Source organism: Oreochromis niloticus, linkage group LG20, assembly GCF_001858045.2.
Source record: "Oreochromis niloticus isolate F11D_XX linkage group LG20, O_niloticus_UMD_NMBU, whole genome shotgun sequence".
Lineage (NCBI taxonomy): Eukaryota > Metazoa > Chordata > Actinopteri > Cichliformes > Cichlidae > Oreochromis > Oreochromis niloticus.
In genome coordinates, this window is record NC_031984.2 from 13,311,827 (window position 1) to 13,336,093 (window position 24,267).

At 40.8% G+C, this 24,267-nt stretch overlaps 1 protein-coding gene across 1 annotated transcript in view; it reads left to right on the forward strand.

Moving 5' to 3' along the window:
- The first annotated feature begins 3,296 nt into the window (after positions 1-3,296).
- Positions 3,297-24,267, forward strand: part of LOC100707506 (cadherin-4) — a 237,707-nt gene continuing 216,736 nt past the window's right edge. Inside the window, exons 1-2 of the mRNA XM_003438813.5 lie at positions 3,297-3,682; positions 4,903-5,014. Coding sequence (XP_003438861.2) covers positions 3,626-3,682; positions 4,903-5,014 — 169 coding nt within the window. The 5' untranslated portion in view covers positions 3,297-3,625. The remainder of the gene's footprint in view (positions 3,683-4,902; positions 5,015-24,267) is intronic.

A 24,267-nucleotide genomic window follows, 5' to 3' on the forward strand; every position in this document is an offset into this window, starting at 1 on the left:
TTAAGATCCCCAACACCACTGGCTGCAATGCAGCCCCAGACAATGACTTAACCTCCACCGTGTTTTACAGATAACTGTGGACCCTCACTGTTAAAACTTTCTCCAGACCTCCTCTGTAAATTCTGTAAATGTCAACCACATCCATACAAATGATTGACAAATTTCAATCTTGGATTCATCATTCCATGAGAAAAACTCTGAAATACCCAGAGAAAGCGTGGAGAACTATTGCTTAATTCCACATAAATAAATAACTGATCAAAACTTTAGATCAAATATAGGACATCAGATACTTTAATGTCATTATACCACTGTTCATAGCATCACAATGAAATTAGGTCAAAGCTCACTAAAAAAAGCCAAAAACTATTAGAGAATATTCATATAGAATTCTTAAATACTGTAATAAAAAAAACATATCAAATACACAAAAACAGAAAAAAAAGAGAGGCTCCACATTAAAATGACTGACAGGCAAACTTTGATTCTCTAAAATGCAATGTTCTTTCGGGCAACCCTGGGTCCTGGCATTCATATTGATATTAGTTTGACATATGCTATCCACATAAACATTCTAGTAGACCGAGAACACCAAGGAATGACAACAACACTCACTGATCCCCAGCAGCACTCTGCACTCTGCCACACAATGTAAAATGCTCAGGAAAAGCTCTGAGAACATGCAGGTACTGGCCATGTCTTCAGCCTCCTCAGATCCAAATCCAACCAAGTGTGATAACAACCAAGTGTGGTAACAAACCTAATGCACACAGCTCAAAATCCAGGTCCCGGGGGATCCACTTGAAATATCCAGTTGCTATAGACACCACAAGAAAAGGTGATACTGTTTTGGCAGCAAACAATATTAAGCATGTATAATAATATACCAACAAAAACTGCACAGTTTTCACACAGTTTCCTAGAAACTAGCTTAAAGTTAACAACAACCATCATCAGTATCACCTTAATAATCATAAAGCAATTAAGATATTTTTAAAGTATATTTTAAATATCTTTACAGCAAGTTTGATTGTTTCACCGGTGTCCTCTGGCTGAAATGTTAAGGTCTCCCAGACTAACAGTGCAGTGTCCTGATGAATTGTTTTCATAGTGAGCAGTTCTGCAGCACACCATTAACATCTAATGCCAACATTCAGCAACAATTCAAAAAGTAGCGTGTCCTCTAAAAGTAGAAAGTAAGTAAGTGGAGGTCACTGTGTTGGGTGGACATGTAGCATGACTTTCACAGGAGAGAAAACTCAGATCAACAAGTGCTGTGTTTCCACAGGCAGTGTTTAGCCCGTAATTGTGACCTCCTGGGCCGAGCTGCGAATACATCCTCCAACACCCTACCTGACATGTGACATGTTGCCATGCTGGTGACTAGAGAGAAAGTGCAGTTTCAACATCTTCTCTGTGTTATACTCCCAAGTCCTTTAATAGTTTATAACTGAATGTCTGTAGTTCAAAGTTGAGCTCTTAGCAATTTGAAGTATTGGGTTTATTTATCAATTGTTTTAAAGCTATATCAGAACTTTTTGCAAATGCAAACTGAACAGTTCCTGCTGTTTGCCCTCGGCATCGGTGAACCAGCGGTAGGTTTGCCAGTGGTGCTATTCTTTAATAAAAAGTGGTGCACACAATAAGATATGGCTATATTGCATTTTGCTTTAGCTGATTCATTTTAAATATTGCAGAGAGGCCTTCTACCTGCTGTCCTGCACCATAGTAGCATGACTCATTTCTTTCAAAACTGTCTGAATGGATGCTGAATATTGTTACAACTGTGTATAAATCACAGCTTATCCATATCTTAACACTGCATTAATCATAGTTTACATTGCAATACTACAAAACCTTTGAGTTCTGTGTCGTTCTAATGCACATATACTAAATCCCTCTCTTGGACACCAAAACAACCCAGAGAGATAAAGAGAAAGTGAGACCTGCCAGTCACAGCATACCAGACAGACAGAAACCTTCAGCATACAAGACCCATGAGGAATATAAAGGACTGTGGGTATGAATGTTCATCTTTGTGACAAAGGGACTGGGATGAGAGAGGTGGTAAAATGCCTACATTTTGCACAGAGAAAATTAGTTGAATACACTCTTGTACAGTTTTCCACAGGGTTAGAACCTATTGGTCCACTAAGCAGATATGGAGACCAGTCTGCCAATTACAGACACCAGAATATAAAGGTCATTAGCAGCTCAAAAGGCCAGAAAGGCAGTCCAACCTCTGTATTATGATGTTTTTTTTGTTCAGAAAGGTTTTCCGTAGCCACAAGAAACTGGTTGGGTACATGTCCTGCTTATAGTAATAGGCTGCAGGCAATAAGTTGACCCAGATTAATGGGGATGCAAGGTCCAGTTCTTGGACATAGGCTTGTCTGCCCTTTTTAGCTAGGAGACCTTTTTGGGGAGCAGGTGGGGGGCAGCACAGTTGAAAAAAAAAGAAAAGCTAAGTTCAGTTTTTGTGAGACATTTTGATTCACACTGAAAACCTTTTGAATTAACATTTAATTAACAATAACCTCGACTTTTCTTTTGGTGAATTTTCTCTTTTATAGTCTCAGAAAAAGTATTAGATTGGCTGGAAATAAAGGCTACATTTCTGGTGAGTTTGCCAAATGCCAGCCAGTATTGAAATTGCGTGAGCCTCAGAGTCTCATCCCGTAACTCTACATGTCTATAAAATGAAAAGTTTAAGATCTTTGAACTTCTGTACCCACATGAAGGATTTAAACCCCTCCAGGCCTCACTGTGGCAGATGAAGTCTTTGCTTCAGATTATCACAAAAAAAAATAAATAAATTAAATGTACATCTGTTAAGACATACCACAAACCTCGATACTATTCAAAGTAATCAGCAAAATGCATGACTAATGGTGTATTAATATAAATGGAAAGTATTTTGCTATTAAAACACCATCTGTTGAATCATGTTACAAAAGCAGTCGCTTCTTTCTTCATTTCTTATAATTTCTTTTTTTCTTGACACACTTTTCTTATTACTTGTCCCGGTCACCTGGAGCTTTAAGTCTCCTATATGTCGCACATGCTACCTTGTTTTAACCAAGCCTGACCTACTCCATTTACTCAAACTACGCACATTCGTGCAACTGGTTAACTGGAGAAATCTATTAATGAACATATGTTAAAGCTACATGCTTGTAAAGCAATGCTGGAAGTTTGATGGCTGATGTTTGACGAGTTTGCCATATGTTTGGGCATACTGTTTCATCCGACCATAAAACTGCGACGCCTTCGCAATAGGAGATGGATTTGAAATGTCGGGGTCCTCGGAAAGACGTTAGCAGTGCGGCTGTTTGATCCAAAGCGCCAACGAGTGTTTCTTTAAGTGCGTGTGTGGAGTTTTCCTGCACCGAGTGATAGGAGGGGTTGGAGAGTGACGCTGGCTGCGCCTTGGTGCTGAGCGGAGCGCTCACCTGCAGATGAGAGAGCCGGGGAAACTCGGGGCAGCACACTCACCAAGCGCGCAGAGGGACGTAACGAACAGTCTGACCGAGAAAGGGGGAATAATTTTTGGAAAAGAAAATTACGAACCGACCCTCTTTCTGGTTCTTTTGTCCGGGCAGCATTGAGTCGCTTCCTCGCCACGATGAGAACTGACTTCGCTCTGGTCCTGACAGCAGCCCTTCTTCTTGACACATTCTGGGTGAGATTTCTCATTTTTTACTGAAGCTTCTGATACAGCACATAAGCTCGAATAAAGTCATGCAGCCAGAAGGAAGCCGTGGTGTGTGTTGGTACAGCAGCGCGGGGCTCGCCGTTATCCCCCTACAAGTAGGCACGCTAATTGGTTCCCTAATGAATTTCAGTGTATAAGAAGAAAAAAAGTAAGTCTTGAGGCCCGCTCCGTATAAGCCTTGTCAGTATTTCCCTAAATCGCTGGCAGGTCATCATCATATGTCATACACAACTTAAATCACGGCACAATTTATTCACCCAAGGTGATACCTTTATTCTTTTCTCAAACTGACTTGGTCATGTCGCTTATTTAAGCTACAGCCCACCATCCCCTTAAGTTTTACTTGTCCAAAAAGCGATGCCTTTGCAAAAGTTAAACTTTAAAGTTATGTAGTGTTTTTCAGCCTTTTTCGTCATTTCATGAATCCAGAATTAAGTCGGCGCCAGTGGACTATTAACGGAGCTCCGAGTAGCTCCTAAATCTTTCTCTCTCCGCCGCCTCAGACGGAGGCAATTGCTCTCCTGCTATATGGATATCGGAAAAAGACTGAAAAAATGTTGTGCTCCTGCGGTATGCCCCCGCAGTGTGTTGAACCTCCATTCCTGTCCAGCCAATCTTGCTAGTGTGTGTGTGTGCGGGCGCGTGCATTTGCCTGTGTGCCATGGCTGTAGTGGGTCAGATCGTTTAATTTAAACAACAGTGAGCGCTAAATGTTGGGTGCAAAGTTGACTGCAGACCGTTTGATTAGTGTGCACAGGCATGCTGCTCCCCCCCTTATAGCTTTGGACCTCTCCGTTAGTACAAGACCCACAATAAGCAGGGAGACAATTATTCTGCATTCATGCAGGTTTCCTTTGTGCGCGTGCTGCCTGTGTGTGCGCGCGCGTGTGTGTCACTTAAGCCTGAGTACAATACTTTTAACTACATCTGTCCTCATTTTGTCTGGGGTGGTTTCTTCACGGAGCGACTAACACAGCACATTTTATCACTGACATTGGACTGTGTGACTATTTAATCAGCATTACACCTAGCCACAAGCAGAAAGAGTTGATAAACTTGTTGAATTTATTTCTGCTAACTGTTCTTCTGTATGCTGCTTTTCTCCAAAGCTTGGAGCCAAAAATGAGGAAAGAAATCAATGGAATCCATGTTTATCGATGTCTTTCAATGTATCTTTTTTCTTCCAGAGGAATAATGGGGAGCACGCTTCCAAAGGTCCCTGCCAACCTGGCTTCTCACAAAGCTTCTACTCTGTGCTGATTTCAAGGGATGTACTGCAAGGTCAGGGCATACTTAAAGGTAAGCCCTTTAATTAGCAAGTCAGTTATTTTGCATTCTGTCAAGGCTAGAGAGAGGGTGAGCAAAAGACCTCACTGTTTGCACTGAAGGAAGTAAAAGGAGGTGTGTATGGTGATGTGTTTTCTTTCAGTGTTTGGCCACGTTGCTTTTAAGATTATCGAAGCACCACTTGTGCATTTGGAAAATTGTCGTAAAAGTGGGAATGTAAAAATAATCATTTTAGTCACATGGGTATGTACATGTGAAGCTCAGTATGATGTCAGAAATTGCAAACTGGAGCAATTTTGCGCTCGTAATTACCCTGGTCTGTTGTTGCTGTGTGATGTTGTAAAAATATAACTGATGTAGTAGCACACATCCATGCATTTGTTTATATTTTATGCAATGATGCTGTAAATGTTCACCTGTTACTTTTGGGTTATACCCGCTTGCATTTATTTTTGTGTTTTTGACCTTGTTCAGCATCTTAAGAGTATTATCATCATCTTTATCTTCATTACAGTAATTTTTAGCACTATCATCTTCACACTCCGTCTTACCCAAATGTATTTGTATTGTTCCAATTACACAATGAGCCAACCAAGTTTGAGGGCCCTATAGTGCAGGAAATGGAATCGACATCCTGTGTCTAATCTGGCACTGCTCCTGCCAATGTGGGCTAATTGCAATTCTCTATTGATTCCAATGGTTTTTTTTCTCATAGCTCAGCTAAGCTGTATTGTTTTGCTGTGGGCGCACAATAGCTCTTTTGTGGGTCGACTGTGTCTTCGGCAGCTGCGCAGTATATATTTCTCACTCTCCTTAGCTGTGAGAGACCTGCCGGGGATACAGCTGTCTAGACTCTCTTTCCTGAGTGTGCGTGTGCACAGACGCACACACACATACACCAGTGAAATTTTGATTAAGGATATATAAAATGATACAGTACATTATTTTTTGCTTGGTTTATGTTATCTGTCTATATGTGTTCATTGCTGGAGTGATATAAGAGTGAAGGAAGATATCAGCTTGATTTTAGTGTTTCATTAACTTCAGCATATTATATCCTGGCTGGGAGTGGGATTGGATGCGGGACATTGTCACTGGCAGTGAACTTGCTCTCAGTGTGGTAGTGATATCTTCAGCCCAGCAGGGGGTGTCAACACAATCACAAACAATCACGGAATGAGCCATCACTGCTGCACAGAAGCCATTTATTTCACAGAGCATTATTTATCTAGTTTGGTCTCAGGTAGATGAAATTGTCTCTCTTTCTCACTCTACACATAAACTAATCTTTAGTGGTCTAACGTGGTTGCTTTCAGTGTTGGGAATTCATTTTACCACTAACAACAGATGCTTAAGCATAATTTTCATGGCACTTTCCCTCCTAATGTAAACCATGCTAAAGTCAGGTTCGAGCGATCACAGAAAACCCATTATGATACCTGCTCATAAATCAGATTTATAGTTTATTTGTGAGGTTACTTTCAAGTCACACGGAAAGCAAATTCTTAAAGTTTTGCATTCAATAGTTTTCATTGGCGTTGCTTGAAAAATTCACAGCTGCAGTGTCATCTTCATGTGTGTTTGAGAATACAGCTGCAGTGGTCAAGCAGACACACACACATTTAGACAAGCACACACTCATTCCATGTGATTTGCAGGACTCAGGCAGCTGATTTATAGCTGGTAAGGGTATCACTGGAGGAAGGCAGGGAGCAGCTCTGGAAACACTTTAATAATAACATTGTTTAACCCAAAACCGTCAGATGGGGGCAGAAGTAATGACACCCACTCAGGCACACATGCGTGCACACAGACACACACACATATATATGTATGTCTATATATATATCTATATATATATGAATAATTTGTGTATGTGTGTGCTTGTGTGGGAGTCTAATCTCACTGGGGAGACTAATGGGGAGGACAGAACTGGGACCTTGACCATGATGGGTAGAATGCCTGAGCCCACAGAGCAGGTCAGCAATGGGAGATGGAAGGTTTTACAGTTCACATTTTATAATTCTCAGTTACTCTGATGACCAAAATTTCCTAAAACAATGTTCAAGGCCACAGTGAAATCTCTTTGCAAAGTCAAAATGAAATTTGTATGGAACCACAATATTCCAAAGTTTGTGGAATGTTATTTATTTATTTAATTTTTATATTTTGGTTTACATTTGACAAGAAAAACGTTATTGGCATGTTTATAGTCAGCCATCAGCCATTTACATTTTCTTTCTTTTGGGTGGTATTAGTTTGGTCACTTAGAGATTCTCAGTCCTCTTCTTTGTCTTCTTCATATTATTATTATTATTAGTAATATTGTTCTTGGTCTTTTTGGAACAATGGTGCTCATTTAGATCATCCTCTAAATGTTCTGTGCATTGTGGCCAACTGTTTCGCTGACAAGCACAATCTATCCAATAAACATTAAAAAGTATTAATTCTGCACGCTGCATTGTTCTGGCTGTGGGAATTGATCTGCTCTTTATTTATCTGGAAACCCCTGCCAGTTCCAAAGTTAATAGCTGAAACACACATTAAACAGCACACTGCATAATGGATTCTGATTGATTATAAGGCTGCTCTAAAGGCAACACTTTTGAGGATTGTTATACATTTAACATGCACATATTAGCAGCACACTCAGTATTGATAATGGCAAGTGACATTTTGGTCTTTATAGTTATAGGAGGGGTTTAAGAGGGTGAGTTAACGTCTTTAAAAAATGCGAGGTCTTTTTCAGTCTGTGTGTGTGTTTTTTCCTAATGTTGTTAGTATATGTATGCATGACACATCGAGTGCTAACGATGTCCCGTTTTGTATGCCTTGTTTTGATCAGACCTATGACAGCTTCTCCTAGCACATTATTCCAAGACCTTTAACATTGAATAATTACTTGTAAAATCAGTATAACACAAGTAAACACAACTCAGCGAAAGGTCCCGTTTCTTCTCTGTTTCTGCAGACAAACAGTGAGTTGTAAAATAATTTAAAGTGTTGATGCTTGGATCAACACATTTGGAGTTTTTGTATCTCGCAGACGAGAGAGAGGCTATGAGTTGGACTCAAGCCAACCCAATAGAGATAAACAGAGCTGGTGAACGTAACCTCATCCCATGTGTCCCTGCATCCCTTTGCTGATTCTGTTCCTGGTAATGAAAGCCAGGGTTGGTGGTTTCAGCTCAGTGAGCCCACTCTGCTGACCTTGGACTTTGTTTGGGTTACTGGTGGTTTCGGGCAGCCCTCACTTTCTGTGTTTGCGACTGTGGTGGTATTTGTCTGAGTTTAGTGAGAGAGGAGAGGGAGAGAGAGAACATGGGGACGTATTTGATGAATTCTGATATGTGAGGTCCTTCTTTTTTGACATGTCAGTACCTGAGCTATAAGGATGCTGACATCCACGGTGCAGCTTCTCAGAAAGAACTGCAGATTTTTCCTGCAGTTGTCACTGTTTTTAGAACCTCCACTGATGCTCGGATTCGTGCTGAAAACGAGACCCCTCCAGTGATATCAGAAATATCGTCTGTATGTCTGAATTTTGTATTAAGGTGACCAGTTCTGTTTTTAACAGAATGGTTTTCCTTTGTCCCGGCTCAGGGTTACTGTTGTGCTCATAAACATGTTTTCTGATCCACAAAGCATTCTTTCTCTATATCTCATACTCGCTCTCTCTTTTCCGCTCCCTCCCTCCCATGCGCACACGTAAATATACACCAGCTCTCACCTTAGATAGGGATGCTACCATTCAGTAGAAATTCCAACTTCAGTTGATGGCATATAAATCTATGACTTGCCTCTCTGACCCACATCCTTTCTCTCTCCCCTCAGTGCCACTTTTTTTCTTGTCACATTTATAGTGTTTTCTGGCATACTCTGAGTTTTGCTCACTTTGAGAATGCCCTAATACGAGCAAATATACAACAGAGAACTTTGAATTCTGAATAAAACAAAACGTTAAGAGCTGTAATTTTTTCCAGGATATTATTTCCCGAAAATCTCTCCCAGCAGCCAACTCGAAGGCCCTGGGTGATGAGTCTCACATGCCTTGGTTAGTGAGGCTTTCCTATGAGACTTTAGGTGATTTTTCAAAATCCAATAGCCGGGCTGTTATTGCTATAGGCTTTGCATTCTTAACATCATTTTTCAACTTGAAGCTCAGAAGTTGATATACAGTAAGTATCAATTTCACCCCCAGTTTAATGCACAGAACTATTTCCATATGAAAAAAATGGCACGCCATTACAAATACGCTAACAGATGCTGTGCCTTACAGGTTTTAATAATATGCCATGAATTAGGGTAACATTTCCTGCCCTTCTCATCAAAATCAAAGCTCACACACATGCTTTAATGGTTATGAGCGCTGATGATGAAGGGATGGAAGTCTGCTTCGAAGGCTTCAAAATAGATTACTTTTAAGACACTCCATATGGATGGACAATGCACCATTTTTTTTCTATCCCTACACCCTCAAACAGAATTAGATGGTTTTGATTACCAGTTTTGCCCCAAATCTCTTGACACACAGCCTGTAGTTTTATCTGGATCGATAGCAGACAGGTGTCTCATGGAGATTAGATTAGATTTAGGGCGATCGTGGCTCAAGAGTTGGCAGTTCGCCTTGTAATCAGAAGGTTGTCGGTTCGAGCCCCGGCTCGGACGCTCTCGGTCGTTGTGTCCTTGGTCAAGACACTTCACCTACTGGTGATGGCCAGAGGGGCTGATGGTGCGATATGGCAGCCTCACCTCTGTCCCAGGGCATGCGATCCATTATTATTTAAACCAACTGTTAACTGTATATTTCTGTATATTTAAGTATTATTATTCATATTGCCACATTCATTGATAGGGATGGGTATTGATAAGATTTTAACGATTCCGATTCCATTTTCGATTCTGTTTAACGATTCGATTCTTTATCGATTCTCTTATCGATTCTTGTTTTTAAAAAGGAGAACACTAAGGTCGATTAGCTTAGAACTGTTTTATATCTTCTCTTTCAACAAGATAGAAATTTAGGAGTAACATGGCCTTACAAACCCAACAGTGAGATCTTAAGAGATCCACAGCCTACGGCTCTTCAATGGGGTGTCACAGGGTCCCCGGGGAAAATTGTAAACGTAAAATAATAAAATAAATCTTCTTCTGTAGCAATAACAAAGTATAACATAAATTATTCTGTAGCAATTACACAAGAATATCCAGTAATGTCCCTGCCTACAATTAAACACATTCACTTACCATCTGCTGTGGCAAATGGCTGCAAGGTTTTGACCACAAACTAGTCACTGCTCGGTGACATGCGGGCCTGAAAAGAGACGCTACCGGTGGAGTGCAGCGACAACTGCCAGCGAGCGCCAGCCAGACTCTGTCTGTCTGTCTCATCATGGTCACCTAAATGCACAATGGCAGGTTTTGTAATAAAGCCGATCGCGCTAACATAATATGCACTGTTAGTTGATTATTTACCTGCCGCATTAACGGGAGATGACGTGCAAACGTTACCGCTGCTGCTGCTGGGTTGAGATTCACGAGTCCGGAGCGGAATTAAAGACATTCATTTAAGTTCATCGCGTGTTTTGTGAGCAAATGCTTTTGCATATTCGTAGTGTTTCCTCCCTTAATGAAATATCTACTTTGCAAGTATTGCAAGTTGCCCTGAACGGATGACAATCCGTTCTCGTAAAGTATAAACAAACTTTTAAGCGTTTGAGCTGCTTAGGCGCCGTGTTTCCTGCCAGGTACGCTCCGACGCTCCGCAACGTGGTGACGTCATTCGGGGCGACTGGAATCGATAAGAGAATCGTTTGCAAAAATGGCAAACGATTCCAAGGAATTGAAACAGTGGGAACCGGTTCTCAACAAGAACCGGTTTTCGATACCCATCCCTATTCATTGACCTTGTTTATAGGTAATTTCATTGTTTAATCACATTAAAATGTTCCTAATTTAATGTTTAAAAGCACTTGAAAAAGGCAAAATCCCATGTAAAATTAGGGCAACAAACTGTATTGTCATTACTGAAAATAACTGTATTTTTATGATAAAGTTATTTTCTGTTATTTTCTGGTATTATTTTGGTGCCCCAGCTGCCGGAATATTACTGTTTTTCTAGGATTTTTTTTTTAACAGTGTAGTTTTTGTTCATTGTATCTCACAATATTCTAATCTTTTGAGTAATCCTTTGGTTTAATCAGCTACTGCCAACAGTTTTCGACATATCCTGTAATCATTCAAGGCCCACCACATTTTGTTATATGAATATGTAAATCTAAAGAAGGAAAAGAGCTTTTGTTTTTTGAACTATTGTGTAACAGTTAAAACATACACTGCAGGAATATCTCATCAGTGGTAGCGTCGAAGAATTCGTGCTGCGCTCTCCCATAAAACTATCAAATCTTTCTTATGGTGTAAAATAACCACACAAATCTTTATTCTGTCCACACCATCTGTTTCAATCATTACATGGTTTATGGGTAATTTTGTAAGGATATTCAGCCATCGAGAAAAGATCACACAGTCCTGTTTTCAGTGGTTATTGATTGCAGAAAAGCACAGGCCTGACATTTGTTGGACGTTTTGTAAAGCAGTGAAGACACTTCAGGTGCTGGTTTATGACCGTCAGGCCAAAGACTAATCTGACCTCAGGGAGCTCTTACAAATATCCAGTTGACATTTATTTACTTAATTTGCAACCTCATGCGTGATTTATAGCTGTTTCAGAGAATTTTGTGTGGGTTTTTCAGAGAGGTTCGTATAGATGACTTAACCACATGGTTGAAAATTTCTTCCCCTGTTAAAGTCTAGACACAAGTGGTTTATGAGATTAATGAGGAACGTTGGTGGGATGAGGGGTACACCTGCAAACCTGCCTTTTGATGAATACTATAAGGCTTGGGAAATCATGCGGCGGAGTGGTTATGTGCTTTTGCATGCTCGGTGTGTGCATTTTGTCGCCGGATGTACTGTGCACTGAGGTGGTTGACTGGTGATCTGTGCATAGCAGGTAACCTCCAGGTTTTTCCAAGCTGGTCATTAGAAAGGCAAGCAGGAGGGAATGAGAAAAGAAAGAAAGCAGGTGGAGGCCATTATTTTTTAATGGGATTTTTGACATCTTCTCCTTTTGTTTGGGGAGGAGGGACAAGGGTGACAGGGGTAAAAGGGAAAACGAGAATGAATGAAAAAATGTGAGAGACTTCCTGCAGATTGAGTTACTCGGTGGTGTGTGTGAACTCTGTATCCTTGTCATCTGCTTCGTACATTAAGAGACCTCCTGCCTTGGTATGATGGGTCTTCTGGGCTTCTACAGGACCAAGGTTATGGCCCTCTTGAAGACATTAAACCCATTTAAATACTTTGCTTGGGCTCTACCTCTTTAATGCACAGATGGTCTGCATGGGCTCTGAAGGCTGTAAGATGACAAGGGGACACTACTAGGGCTCTTTCTCCTGCCCTCCCTCTGTCTTACACACATGCACATTTTGTCTAAGGTTAAAAAGATTGTTTTTTTCCCCCCCTTTTCTTTTCTTTTTTGCAGCATAAAGTCTAAGACTGCAGAGGAGCTGTTGTAAGGTGTCCCTGTTGTCTTTGGTGAAATAGTTTTTTCACAAGGAGCACGAGGAATGCAAGGCACTCCCAGGGCTGCTCTTTTGCTGCAATGTGGTGGACAGGGATTACACCAGCAGGATAATGATAAGCCTACAAGGCTGTTTTCTCTTTCCTCAAGAGTCACAGTGACCATGTCTTTAAGCTAGGTTACTGTGAGAGAGGAGAGTGAAATAAAGGGTGGGGTACAGAAGGACAGACTCTTTCCTCTGATCAGGGTTGAAAAGGAAGTATACGATAAGGCTCTGTTCCCTGAAACAGCCAGCATTTTAGCATTTATGGTGTTACTTCCTGCTGTTCATTATGAAAAGACACAAAAGGAAACACAGCAACACATTATGATACTTTGAGGCTGCCCACTACTCTACTGTAGCTCTGGCCTACGCCCAGACACTGTTGTGGTCTAATCCTGCCCACTCATTCCTAATTCCTCAGTTTGTCTACGGCAGGATTTTAATTAGATCCTAATTGATTCACTTGGAACTCAAGTGACTCTGAAAGCAACCCAAAAAAAAGGACCATCCAGCTGCCACACCTCCATCACATTTTCAATTTTGATTTTTTTATGGGAAAGCAATGTTGTTGAAAGACACAACTACCATTTTGTAGTTGAGGATTCTTTTGATGTACTGCTTCAAATTTAATTTCTATTACTGTTTTGGCACTGAGATAATTAAATATGCATGAGCTCACTTTGGATAATTTGTCTCTCCTCAATTTTGTTAAACTTGAGTTTCTTATAACAAAACATAATTAAATTTAAAATAGTAAAATCTCATTTAGGCCCATTGTGTGAAAATGTTTCATAACAGCGGTATGAAAACAATATTCTCACCTCTAACCCAGCCCTCCATTATCTCGTCAGTTTGCCTAGTTTCCCCAAACTGAGATCATTATTTTTAATTAATGGACTTCTGTCCATTTCGCACCCTTTTCTAATCAAGAGTAGATTTCTATGATCTCTCTGTGGGCAGGGCAAATCCAAGAGCATTACAAACTCATATCCCATTCCCTTTGCTTAAAGATCCCTTGTTTTTGGTTAAACTAAGGATGGAAGTCCTCAGAAGACATGGCCGCCTGATAATCATTAATTGTGTCTTGCTCTTCTTGTGAACGTTCTCCATTAAGTTCTTAAGTTCAGCACATAGGCGAATCATTGCCTCTGAACAAGGAAACTATGCGGGAACACAGGGGACACAGGGGACAGAGAAAGAAAAGGATAGAGGAGCTGGGGGTCGACAAACACAGTGCCAGTAATGTTAATTAATCAGAAGACAATGATGAGTCCCATGGTGTCTGGTCCTACGCTATTCGACAGGCTAAAAGCTAATAAGGGGCTCACAAAGGCGCTTTCAGAGGAGCCCAGGTCTTTGCAAACAGTTTCTGTTGATTCATGTCAAGATAGATGTTGGCTTTTTGACAGACTTTATTGATTTCCCCAAAAGGGGAATTCCCATCTCTCTCAGTAGTATGGGGCTGTTTTAGCTGGTAGAAATTTCTTTGAGGTTGTTTTCAAATGTTAAATTGTTTCACTATTGTGGGCAGTTTACACAAATCCTTATCTGTCAGCTATTATTATTTTCCAATTATTAAATGTAAATTGTTACAAATTTCAATCTGAAATGTTAAATTATTAAACTATAATGAGAATTGATATCTTAAGAAAAACTACAACTATGAGAAGAACCAGTAAGCATTTGCTTTACACTTTTCTCTCTAATGAACACTAATTTAATTTTAGACAGTTGCTTAATAAGCCACTTCTTCTGTCAAAACTGCAGTTCTGCATTATTTTAGTATTGATATTGTTTAGAATCAGACGTGTGAAGTGTTATAGCCGTGAAGCAGAATAAGTCATCTCTGATCTTGGCTCTCTGATGCGTAGCTCAGCTTTAATCTATCATACATGGCCTTAAAATGTTAGATATTGGTGTGAATAATTTAATAGGTTTCCGCATCCATGTGGCCATTCATATACTTCCTTGTGGTATTCTAGTGTGTCAGTTAACACAGTTAAAACCCAGTGCACGTTGCTCACAAAGCCCAAGACAGGCAGTAGATTTGAGGTTTGAGATCTGCAGGAAAAGGAAACTGTTTGTGTTTTTCCAGAATATGATTTTCCTAAAAATTATTTTTAAATTCTGTGATAACATAGTAGAAATCACATAGTATTTTTAGTGTGAAACTCAGTGTTGTACCTCTTTCCTGATAAAATTCAAATACGTTCAAAAGAATGTCAGACAGATCATTATAGTGGCAACTGCTCTCATTGAGTCTTAATAACTGGGACGTAGTCAGTTACTCAGTCAACATTTGCACTGTACTAAACAATGAAAACCTTATAAACAGATGAAGGTTGTTGTATAAAGGGTTATAGTGCAATTCACAATGATGTAGTGAATCTCTTTTGGATTTCTGCAGTGGCCACTAGTCTAGCACTGTGCTTTAAAAACATTCAGCTCAGTTTTTTACAATCAGGATTTGTTTGTTGCATTCATCTTCACATTATTCACTTACTTCATCAATAAAAAAAAAAAAACAACAACCCACAACCATGAAGAATATTAATTTGTTGAATATTCATTCATTGTAACCTGCAGTTGATTTCAACATCAAGGTCACATGCTTATCCTAGAATACAGTGGATGATTGCTGTGGAGAACTGTTACTTTGAACCCTGAGTAAAATGGCGAATACTGGTTTGTGACAATGTAGCATTTTTGTTTGTAAGACTTTAAAAGCCCTGTGATACTGTTGGTCAAACTCCATGAGACAGCCATTTCAAGCCTTGGGACCAACACGTTTTTAAAAGCACACTGGCCCGAATCTCTTTCTGTTTCTTCTCCCTATCTGACTGTTGTCTCTTTCTGCACATCAGAGGAAGAGGCAAAGAGCGAGGGTAATAAAAGGCCCTGCTTTTCTCCTCTGGGCCCGGGAGAATGTAGAGTAGCAGATAAGTTGTCTAGCTCTGAGTCTGAGAATGATCAAAAACAAAGTGAATCCTGTGGCCGCATAGGGAGCAAGCTCCTGTGAGGGAGTTGGGGTAAAGAAGGGATGGGGAGGAAGGGAGGAGAAATGGTAGAGACGGAGATGGGCTAAAGGAGCAGCCATGTTCAAGGGAAGACAATATTTGCTCATCTCTGAGGGAGAAGGGATGAGAAGATGTAGACGGGCTGGAAGGCAAGCAGATGGACTACTTTTGCTGCGTGAAGCGTGGACATGATTATACAGAAATACTCATTCATTCGTAGGCTACGTCGCAAAATTCTGGTGGTCTTGCTTGACGATTGATATACTCTGGGCCGGTGTGCAGTCGAGATAACGAAGGTTGCATTAACCTCAGGACATTTTACTCACAGTTAACTGAATATTACACACGCATCTGCTTTTATGTAAACACACACATTGTTGATTGCCCCTAGAGGCAGGAAGCAAGGCCCCGGTCTGCGGTGTGATTATCCTACATAGAGAAATGAAAGGATTACAAAGCGATGGTGTAATCCAGCTGTCAATCCCACACCTCATTAGCAAGCATGGGTTTGAGAACCAGCAAAAGCAAAGCGGGGAGAACGGGGCAGGGAGAAGGTAAGGGGGAAAAGGGAAAGGATATAGCTAGTTAGAGTGGGAGAGGAGAAGACGTAAGTAAGGGAGGAATGACAAGGATGAGAGAGTGGGAGCAAGAGGAAACCAAAGAAAAGAAGGGGAGGAGTAGAGGTAACAGTCTCGCTATTCTGTTCAGGAGGCTCTGCGGAGAGTTTTTATTAAGCTTTCATCTGCCTTTCCTCTCCCCCTTTACCTCTCTCCTCTTCCCCACCCCGGCAGCACTAACAAAAGCAGATGCAGGGAGTGCTAGCCATGTCAGTCACGTTTCAAACCCACAGTTCTGCTTGTAATTCCCCGATTAATTAAGAACAGTGATTTGTTAATTTAATTGTAGGTGTTGGGTCGTTTTTTTCATCCCCCTCTCGGTTGCTTTCTTCTGCCGCTTGCTCCCTATCATCCTCTTGGCAGGCTAATTTGCCCTGCAGCTTTGAGGAGGGGAAATGAAAGGTATAGCAGAGGAAGCTTTCAGATGGTTTATTAAGAATTGATTTGCCACGGTGGCAAAGAGACAGACTGTAGGGAGATACATGCTGACATGCCTCCCAGCCAGACACCCCCGGGTTGTGGGAGAGCAAGAAGGATTTTTTTGTTGTTGTTGGGGGGTTGGGTATTTCAGGGTTCCTCACATAGTGCAGATCGCCCACCAGTACTAGCAAAAAGGAAAAAAAAATCTGGATCCACTGAACTGCCAGACATGTTGGTCTTTCAGCTCTACACTGGTGGCCAGGGCCTTCCGTATAATCAAGTAGTCGGTAGCTGAGCCTAGCTGTAATTGAAAACATCAGCACACTAGCACACCCCGCTGAGAAACATCTGATTTCCGTTGGTTATAAATGCATACACTTTCAAAGACTGTGGCAGGGTAATCTGGACAAAATGACACACCTTTCACAGCAGCCAGCTACTATTTAACAGTTTCATCAGTGCCAGGATCTTTAATAAATTTACATTAGCAGAGACTGTCTGTTCTAAAAGAAGGGTTTGGCCACCTGACTCGCCGTGTGTTGGCTGCAGTGCTGTCATATCGTCCTGCTCATGAGCAGACACGCACCGGACAGCATGGGAGGCAAGAGATAGATGACAGATCAGAGGCATTAGAGCTTCAAAGCTCGGGAGAGAACAGAGAAACAGAATCCCCTGCAGCTAGGAAAGACAGCTAAGGAGGCAGTGCATCTTATCTTTAGCAGCTCATCTCCGCATGTGCACACAGAAGCTCCTGCCCCTTCATTTACAGCTGGTCAGACACCAGAACATGAAAGCTTATTGACTCTCCAGTCAGGTTTTTCATCCCTGCATGTTTCTTATGTCAGGTGAGGTTGTTGATTCTATTTCCAATCTTCACGAGTTGATTGGCCACTGCTGCGTTCCATTTCCTCTCATCACAGAAGCGTGGCATTTCTCATTATCCTTTCACTTAATTTATGCACAAATTATTCATAGTTTGGTAAATCACAAAGTTTCGCGACAGCAATCTGACAGTTTCCGTTGTGTTTTTAAGAAAATGGCTTTGGAATCAGGAATTTGTTCTTTGTTTGTTTTCGCATGAGCGTGTGCGTTTATTTATGGGAAAACTGGTGCAAGTGCAAAGCCGTGTGTAATTGTGTGTGCCAGTTGATGAAGACCTGAGAAAGTTTTCTCTTCCTCTGAATGAGATGAACTGGATAAAATCAAACAATAATGCAGAATAAAGACGTTGATGGGGATGCTGATAGAAGACTTGGCTTTATCATGCTACAGTATTCACAACAATAACACTGTGATGAAAAAGATTTATGGAACAGTGTAGTCACACCATGTGACAGGCAGCATCTAAGGGCTTTTATGACATCTACCTTATTAACTATGTAAAATGTACACTCAATACAAATACTCAGGCACGTTTCCTATAAGAGCACTAAATCATAGCTGTTATTTTGAAAGCTTTTCTCTAGCTTCTTGCTAGCTTTGGCTGTAAAGTGTTTGTGCTTTGCATGCTGCAGTTTAATGACTCTGTTTAGTCAATAAATATCTTAGCGCTGTGGTTCACACCTACCAGCTGGCAAGATTTTGATCCAAGAATTTAAATAACTGTGGTCTACCACCTTAACAGTAATCTCGTCTCTGGCCAGAAAAACCTCGGAGGAGGGCTTGTCTTCACAGGGGAAGGTGGGCACAAATGCTGACTCGGATATGATACCCAGTGGCCAGAGAAAATGGAGATAAATGACACTGATTTGAAGGGCACAGCTCATTTCTGTTTTAGCTAAGAAGGTAGAGTATTCGTCATACTGTAAATGCTTCTTCTTATAGAGAAGAGGAAGACACATCTTTCATCCATTGGATCCATAATTCTTCTCAAGCAGCTATAGGGTAAGGTGCTCTAAATCAAACTGTGCCATAGAGAAAAGGTCATTTTTCTTTGAAGCACACACATTTGCATAAACATGACTGCTGCAGTATGCATTGCAGCATCAGTTTACCTTGCATGAGATTTACGGTGAGAGCCACTGCATGGAAAATATCATCAAATCAGATATTTTCATTGTCATTTATTTCACGCCAGTAGGCCGCTACAAGTTTACTGCCTCATCTCGCTTGTGTGTGTGGTACTTTTGTATGTCAGCATAGAAGTGATTTGTCCTGCAAATGCAGACTAATGAATTAGGCATCCTGCTCATGGGCTGATATTATACTGGGTAGCAGTTCTTTTGATGTGATTAGCTCCATGCACTCTCTTGACAAATTGGGCTGTCCTCTCCTCACAGCTGAAGCACTAATCTATGCCAAAAACAAAGGAACTCTTTGCACTTAACAGAACATGTAGCTCTCAATGTTTATATTAAGATAGATAGATGTACAGATAGATGGATACAGAACTGTTCTATAAACTAATTCTTCAAGTAATTTGTAATACGTACACATACGACTACACGTATTGGTAAATTTCATACTCATGCACTTTGTAATGGATGCAGAATGAACCCTGTCAGGAGCAGCCAGGCTAATGAGTAAGCTTCAGGGAGTGATTTGGTGGATTCTTTTTCTACCTCAAAAAGCTGAAACAAAGTCAAAAACCAGAGAAGGTGGTTAAGCATTTTTCCAATCAAACCGAGCACTGTTGCTGGGCTAAGGTTTGCCCTTATTGCCTTCAGAATAATTTTGGTTTGCCCTCACAGGACTCTGAAAAAATTCCTTGTGTGACCGTAATGAGTGAATCAGAATTTCTGAACTCAAACTTGTGAGGCGATCAACAACCTTCCAGCTGACTAAAGTAATGGAGTGGATGGCAATTAGCATCATTGATGGAATGAATCATTGACTGATTGTCCTCAGTATCCTGTCAGCTTTCTATGATTCTTTTTAACTACTGCCTCTATTTCAGGTGGTTTTAGTTTCTTCTCATTAACAGAATTGGTGTCTTTCATCAGCTCATTGTGACTAGTCTTAATCCAGTTCCTGTTGCATACAAATACAAATGTCACAAAAGGATCACCTTCACATTTTCTTGTGAAATGGTTAAAGATGGATGTGGTCAGTTGTAAATCCACCATCAAGTCTGAGTGTGTGTGTCAGAATTTGAATGTGGACAAGCACAATCATGCTTTCTAACCACTGAGTGTTTAGACAGAGAACACCGCAGCGCTGAGGAAATTCAGAACACACACAGCAAATTATGTTCTTCTTCATCTGTTTGCAGTCAGATTTATCTTGGAAATGAACACATAAAACATCCAGCTCGATCCCCCTAGCAGCTTTAGGAAGACTTTCTAAATATTTAACTTTAATTTAGATACCAGTTCTCAGAGGTAATTGTATTGCAGGACTTGCTATGAAACTTTTTGAATAATGGAAGTCCATCAGTTTGGCCACTTAAGATGGTGTTTAATGAATTAAGTGGGCATGGATGAGTGACCTAAGGTGGAAGACAAAGAGGTTGTATATATTACATCCATCAGATGGGACGTCTGCACATTAAGCATAAAATATTCTCATATCATCATCATGGGAAAAGGGATTTGAATATGAACTTGAAAGAACTGGCTCCTTTTGTGTCTGTCATCTAGTATTTGACCACAGAGCAAGCTTCCTGTGGATATTAAGGAAAGTGAAAAAGTGTTTGTAAAATTGGACCTTGTATGGTGGTGTTATTATTATTTTTGGATTGTTAATAATTGTTGCACAAATACAACAATGCCCCTGTATCCACACCAGAATGTCAGTGCAAGTCTGATACCCTCATTCAACACATGCACACACGCACGCACGCACGCACACACACACACACACACACACACCAGTCCTTTACTGTGGCAAGTGGAGACTGTTATCATTGATTTTCTCTTTTCTCTCCTCGCCTCTGTTCACTCACTGCAGCGCCTCCCAACTTATCTGGCTCTGACAGAACAATGCTGCAGTAGGAGGGCACTCAAGGACAGATTAGATTGTTTGGGGATTCTCATTTCTCATTTTTTCATACTTTTGAGTCTATGTGTTTCTTTTCTGTTGCACATTCCTACGCCTTTGATATTGTTTAGCCGCCTCTATCATTTACACTTGCAACAGTTTGTCTCGTCTTCTCTCCTTTTGACTGAAGAGTAATCTCAGACTTCTTATTGTACGTTTTCCTTGCTTGCCTGTGCGCACTAGTCAAAAATGCAGTTAAGGTTAACACATGTGTCGGCGTGTTTCTGTTGGCATGCATCTGTGTGCACATGTGTGTGTGTTGCCTTCCATAGTGCTGAGTGTTTGTGGTAGTAGCGCCTCCTCTGTCTGAGCCATGGTAATTACTGTGCTTCACTGCATCTGTAGAAGTCAATGAAGCTGAACTCATTGTCTCTCTCTACATGGAAGTCAACAATTGTGTGAATTCCCTGGTGACATCGCAGTCACTACTAAACCAGCTTCCTGCATTTTTTATCAGTCTCAATGTGTCTCAGTTTGCTCTTTGTCTCTCTTTCTCTCTGTGTGTGCCGCTGACTCTTGGTGTGTGTGTTTATGTGTTTATTATTTCCTCTTCTCATTCCCAGGGGTAATTGGGCTTAAGAGTGTGTTTTTTTCATGTATGTATTTCTGTATTTAATTTGAATCATGCACTTTAAATCTATTTAAAATTGATAACAGCAGCTTAATCTGATTTCTAAAACAACAGCCAGAGCACAACTCAGTAAAATTGCATTGTTTTCTAAAGTGCAATTTAAGCATTCAGTGTAATATTTCTTTGCAAATATCAAATGCTAACACCCAGTTTTGTAGCTGTTAAACAGTAACTGTTTTTGGCTGAAATGGAGAGAAAATGTTACGCTTAAATTTACAAGTTTAAACCACTGTAGCCACAGTGGTGGTGTTTTTTTCCCTCCTTTTTTTAATTGGCAAATTGCCATTTGTTCTCGATTCCATAGTCGCGCTCGTGTTTAATCTTCACATTGCAACGCATGTGATGGCAAATAGGTCAGCCTCAAACCCATTCAGTGGAGTGTGTATGCATGCAGGGAGAGCAGATCTGAAAAAGGAGGTTAGTTGCATGGAATGTGTGTAATAGGATGATGAACTCTGGCCACAGTGAGATGCTGGATGTGATTTAGACTGCGGTGGCTCTGGTTAGCTAATTGCTGTTTGGGATGGGATGAGATAAGATGCTATGCGATGGATGGACACTCAGTACTGGGATGGAAGGTTTTTTTCTGAGTGCGGAAAACGCAGCGAGTGATATGTTGCCGTGGCAAAAACACAAGGTAACACTAATCATAATCCCATGTTTTCCTTTATTAACAGTATACTTGTCTCAAGAATAGGTCATTAGTTAACAAATGCATGAAAGAGTTAAGGAGAGTAGAGGATGATATTATTTTATAGTATATACAATAATATATTAACCAAACCGAAGAGATAATTGGGCCATTATAATTTAAACCAGTAGTTTCTAGTAGTGAAGATGGAAGGTGGAGAGTGTCACAGTGAAAGGATGCAGATGTTGTTAACTTAATTCCATTGTTCAATGGAGTGTACTTATACCCGCTTAAACTACACACGCAATTAGTGCGGAGAGAGAGAGGGAGAGCGAGTGCTTTGCATGCCAGTTGCATACTGTGTGAGTATTTTGGCACCAGTTAGCTTGCTGTTGCCATGTTTAGAGTGTATAAATTGGTCCACAGTTCTGTGTTGGCTCGCAAACTGTCCTCCTGAGTGTCCATTTGTTTCCATTGTTATGGCTCCTTAATAGACCAACTGTGACATTCATCTTAAAAAGCTAGCTTTAAGGAAGTTTACTTAAGTCAGAGGATTTTTTCTCTTTAAACGGTCTATTTAACCTCAAGTATGCATAATGTCTGAAACAGCCAGTGACCAGTTGATACTCAGAATGGAATTTACAGGAAAAGTAATACAAGGCTGAGGATCTTAGCTCTCCACTTCTCTCAAGAAAGGGCGAAGAGGTTTTATTGTTTTGCAAAACCAGATATTCAAACAGGAAATGAGGCTAATGTTATCATATCGTAACGGGAGATAGAGAAATTGTGCCGGTACTCCTTGTGGAGATATTTTTGCTGACCATGGCCTTTACCAGGAAATGTCACACAGAGCACTCAGTCATCAAGGGCCATACTCAGGGCAGGCCCCTAGGCTTCCGCAACCAAATTGAACATAGTACAGAAATACCAAAATGTCTACACCTTGAATCTTTATAATGTCAAAAATTCAAAATCTATCTGAAAGCATGATGCTTAGTTCTTAAAATGTTTGTTTTGGTATGAAGACATTACAAATAACTGTGAAGGTCCTATCAGTTCTTGGAAGATAAAAAATAAAAGGCTCTTTTATGTTATGTTTCTTTCGTGAGTTCTTTCTGCTTATTCTTACTTTAATATGTCAATACAGCTTACTGTTGACCTTTTTTTTTCATTAGACAGCAAGCGTTGCTTTAAGACCATATTTGCAGGATCAGCAGAAGGCTTAAATGAAACAAAGCCTGTACTGCATTGTAATAGTCTCACATGACATTTGACTTATTTTTTTTGTGCTTTTGTTTGTAGTTTTGCACTGCTGTTCTCTGGGGGGGAGAGGGGAATAGCCTGCTGAACTAGGCCAGTGGAGACTGACATTTAGATTCAAAGGCTAATGGGATGCTTGTGTCTGCCTTGCGTTTTCTGGCTGATTGTCGGGATTCTCAGATCAGCACTGACTAGCCCACGCTCCTCTTCTCAGACCGTCTGGAGCCCCAGTGCGCTCTCTCTTCAGACGCTTCGTCTTTTTTTTGTGCCAACTTTCTCAGTCAGTCTCCATGTCTGATCAGTAGTAGCTGAGGGCAGTCTGTCCGTCTCACTGGTGGATGCACCTGAAGACTTTACTCATTTCACACTGAGAGAGGGCCATGGGGAGGCCGCAAAAGAGAATCACATTGTCTCTCCTAATGGAAGCCGGGGACTTATGGAGCTCTGCCCTCAAAGTGGTAAAGCAAGTCATTCTACAGACCGGCCATTTATTCTGTCTAAAGGTTCATTTATTCTGTCCCAAGGCTATGTTGCGAAAACATCTCTAATGATGATAGTGATACCCAGTGGGTTAAGATGTTGGAATGATCTTTCCTGTGAAAAGTCTTAGCATGACCCTTTCTTTGGCCCTAAGGGGCAATGCTGCCTATTGGAGCCAGAAGACTCATTTGACATAGCTCAAAGGCTGTCCTAACCCCTGTGGTAAACTCATATATCACTGCTGCACATTCTCAGAATACTATATTATCTCAAAGTCCTTAAGTACTGCTCTCCCACTGACATTTTGACACTGTAGGGTAAAGGATGTGGCCAAAGTTTTCACACGCAACTTGAGCTTGCATATAAATCAGACGCGATACAAGATTCTGGGATTCATTTTTAAATCATCGTGCTTTTCAGTGTTGTAGACGAATTCCACACCTTGTGGACCTTCACCTGAGGGATTACTTTTACTGTTGCTGAGCTGCAACGTACATGTTTGGGTAACAGTAAACATTAACATTAAGCAGTTAACATTTGGTTGCAGTAGAACTCGAGCTTTACTGCTTTGCTCAGGTTCTTAAGGGAGCAGTGTGTTTTTCGCTC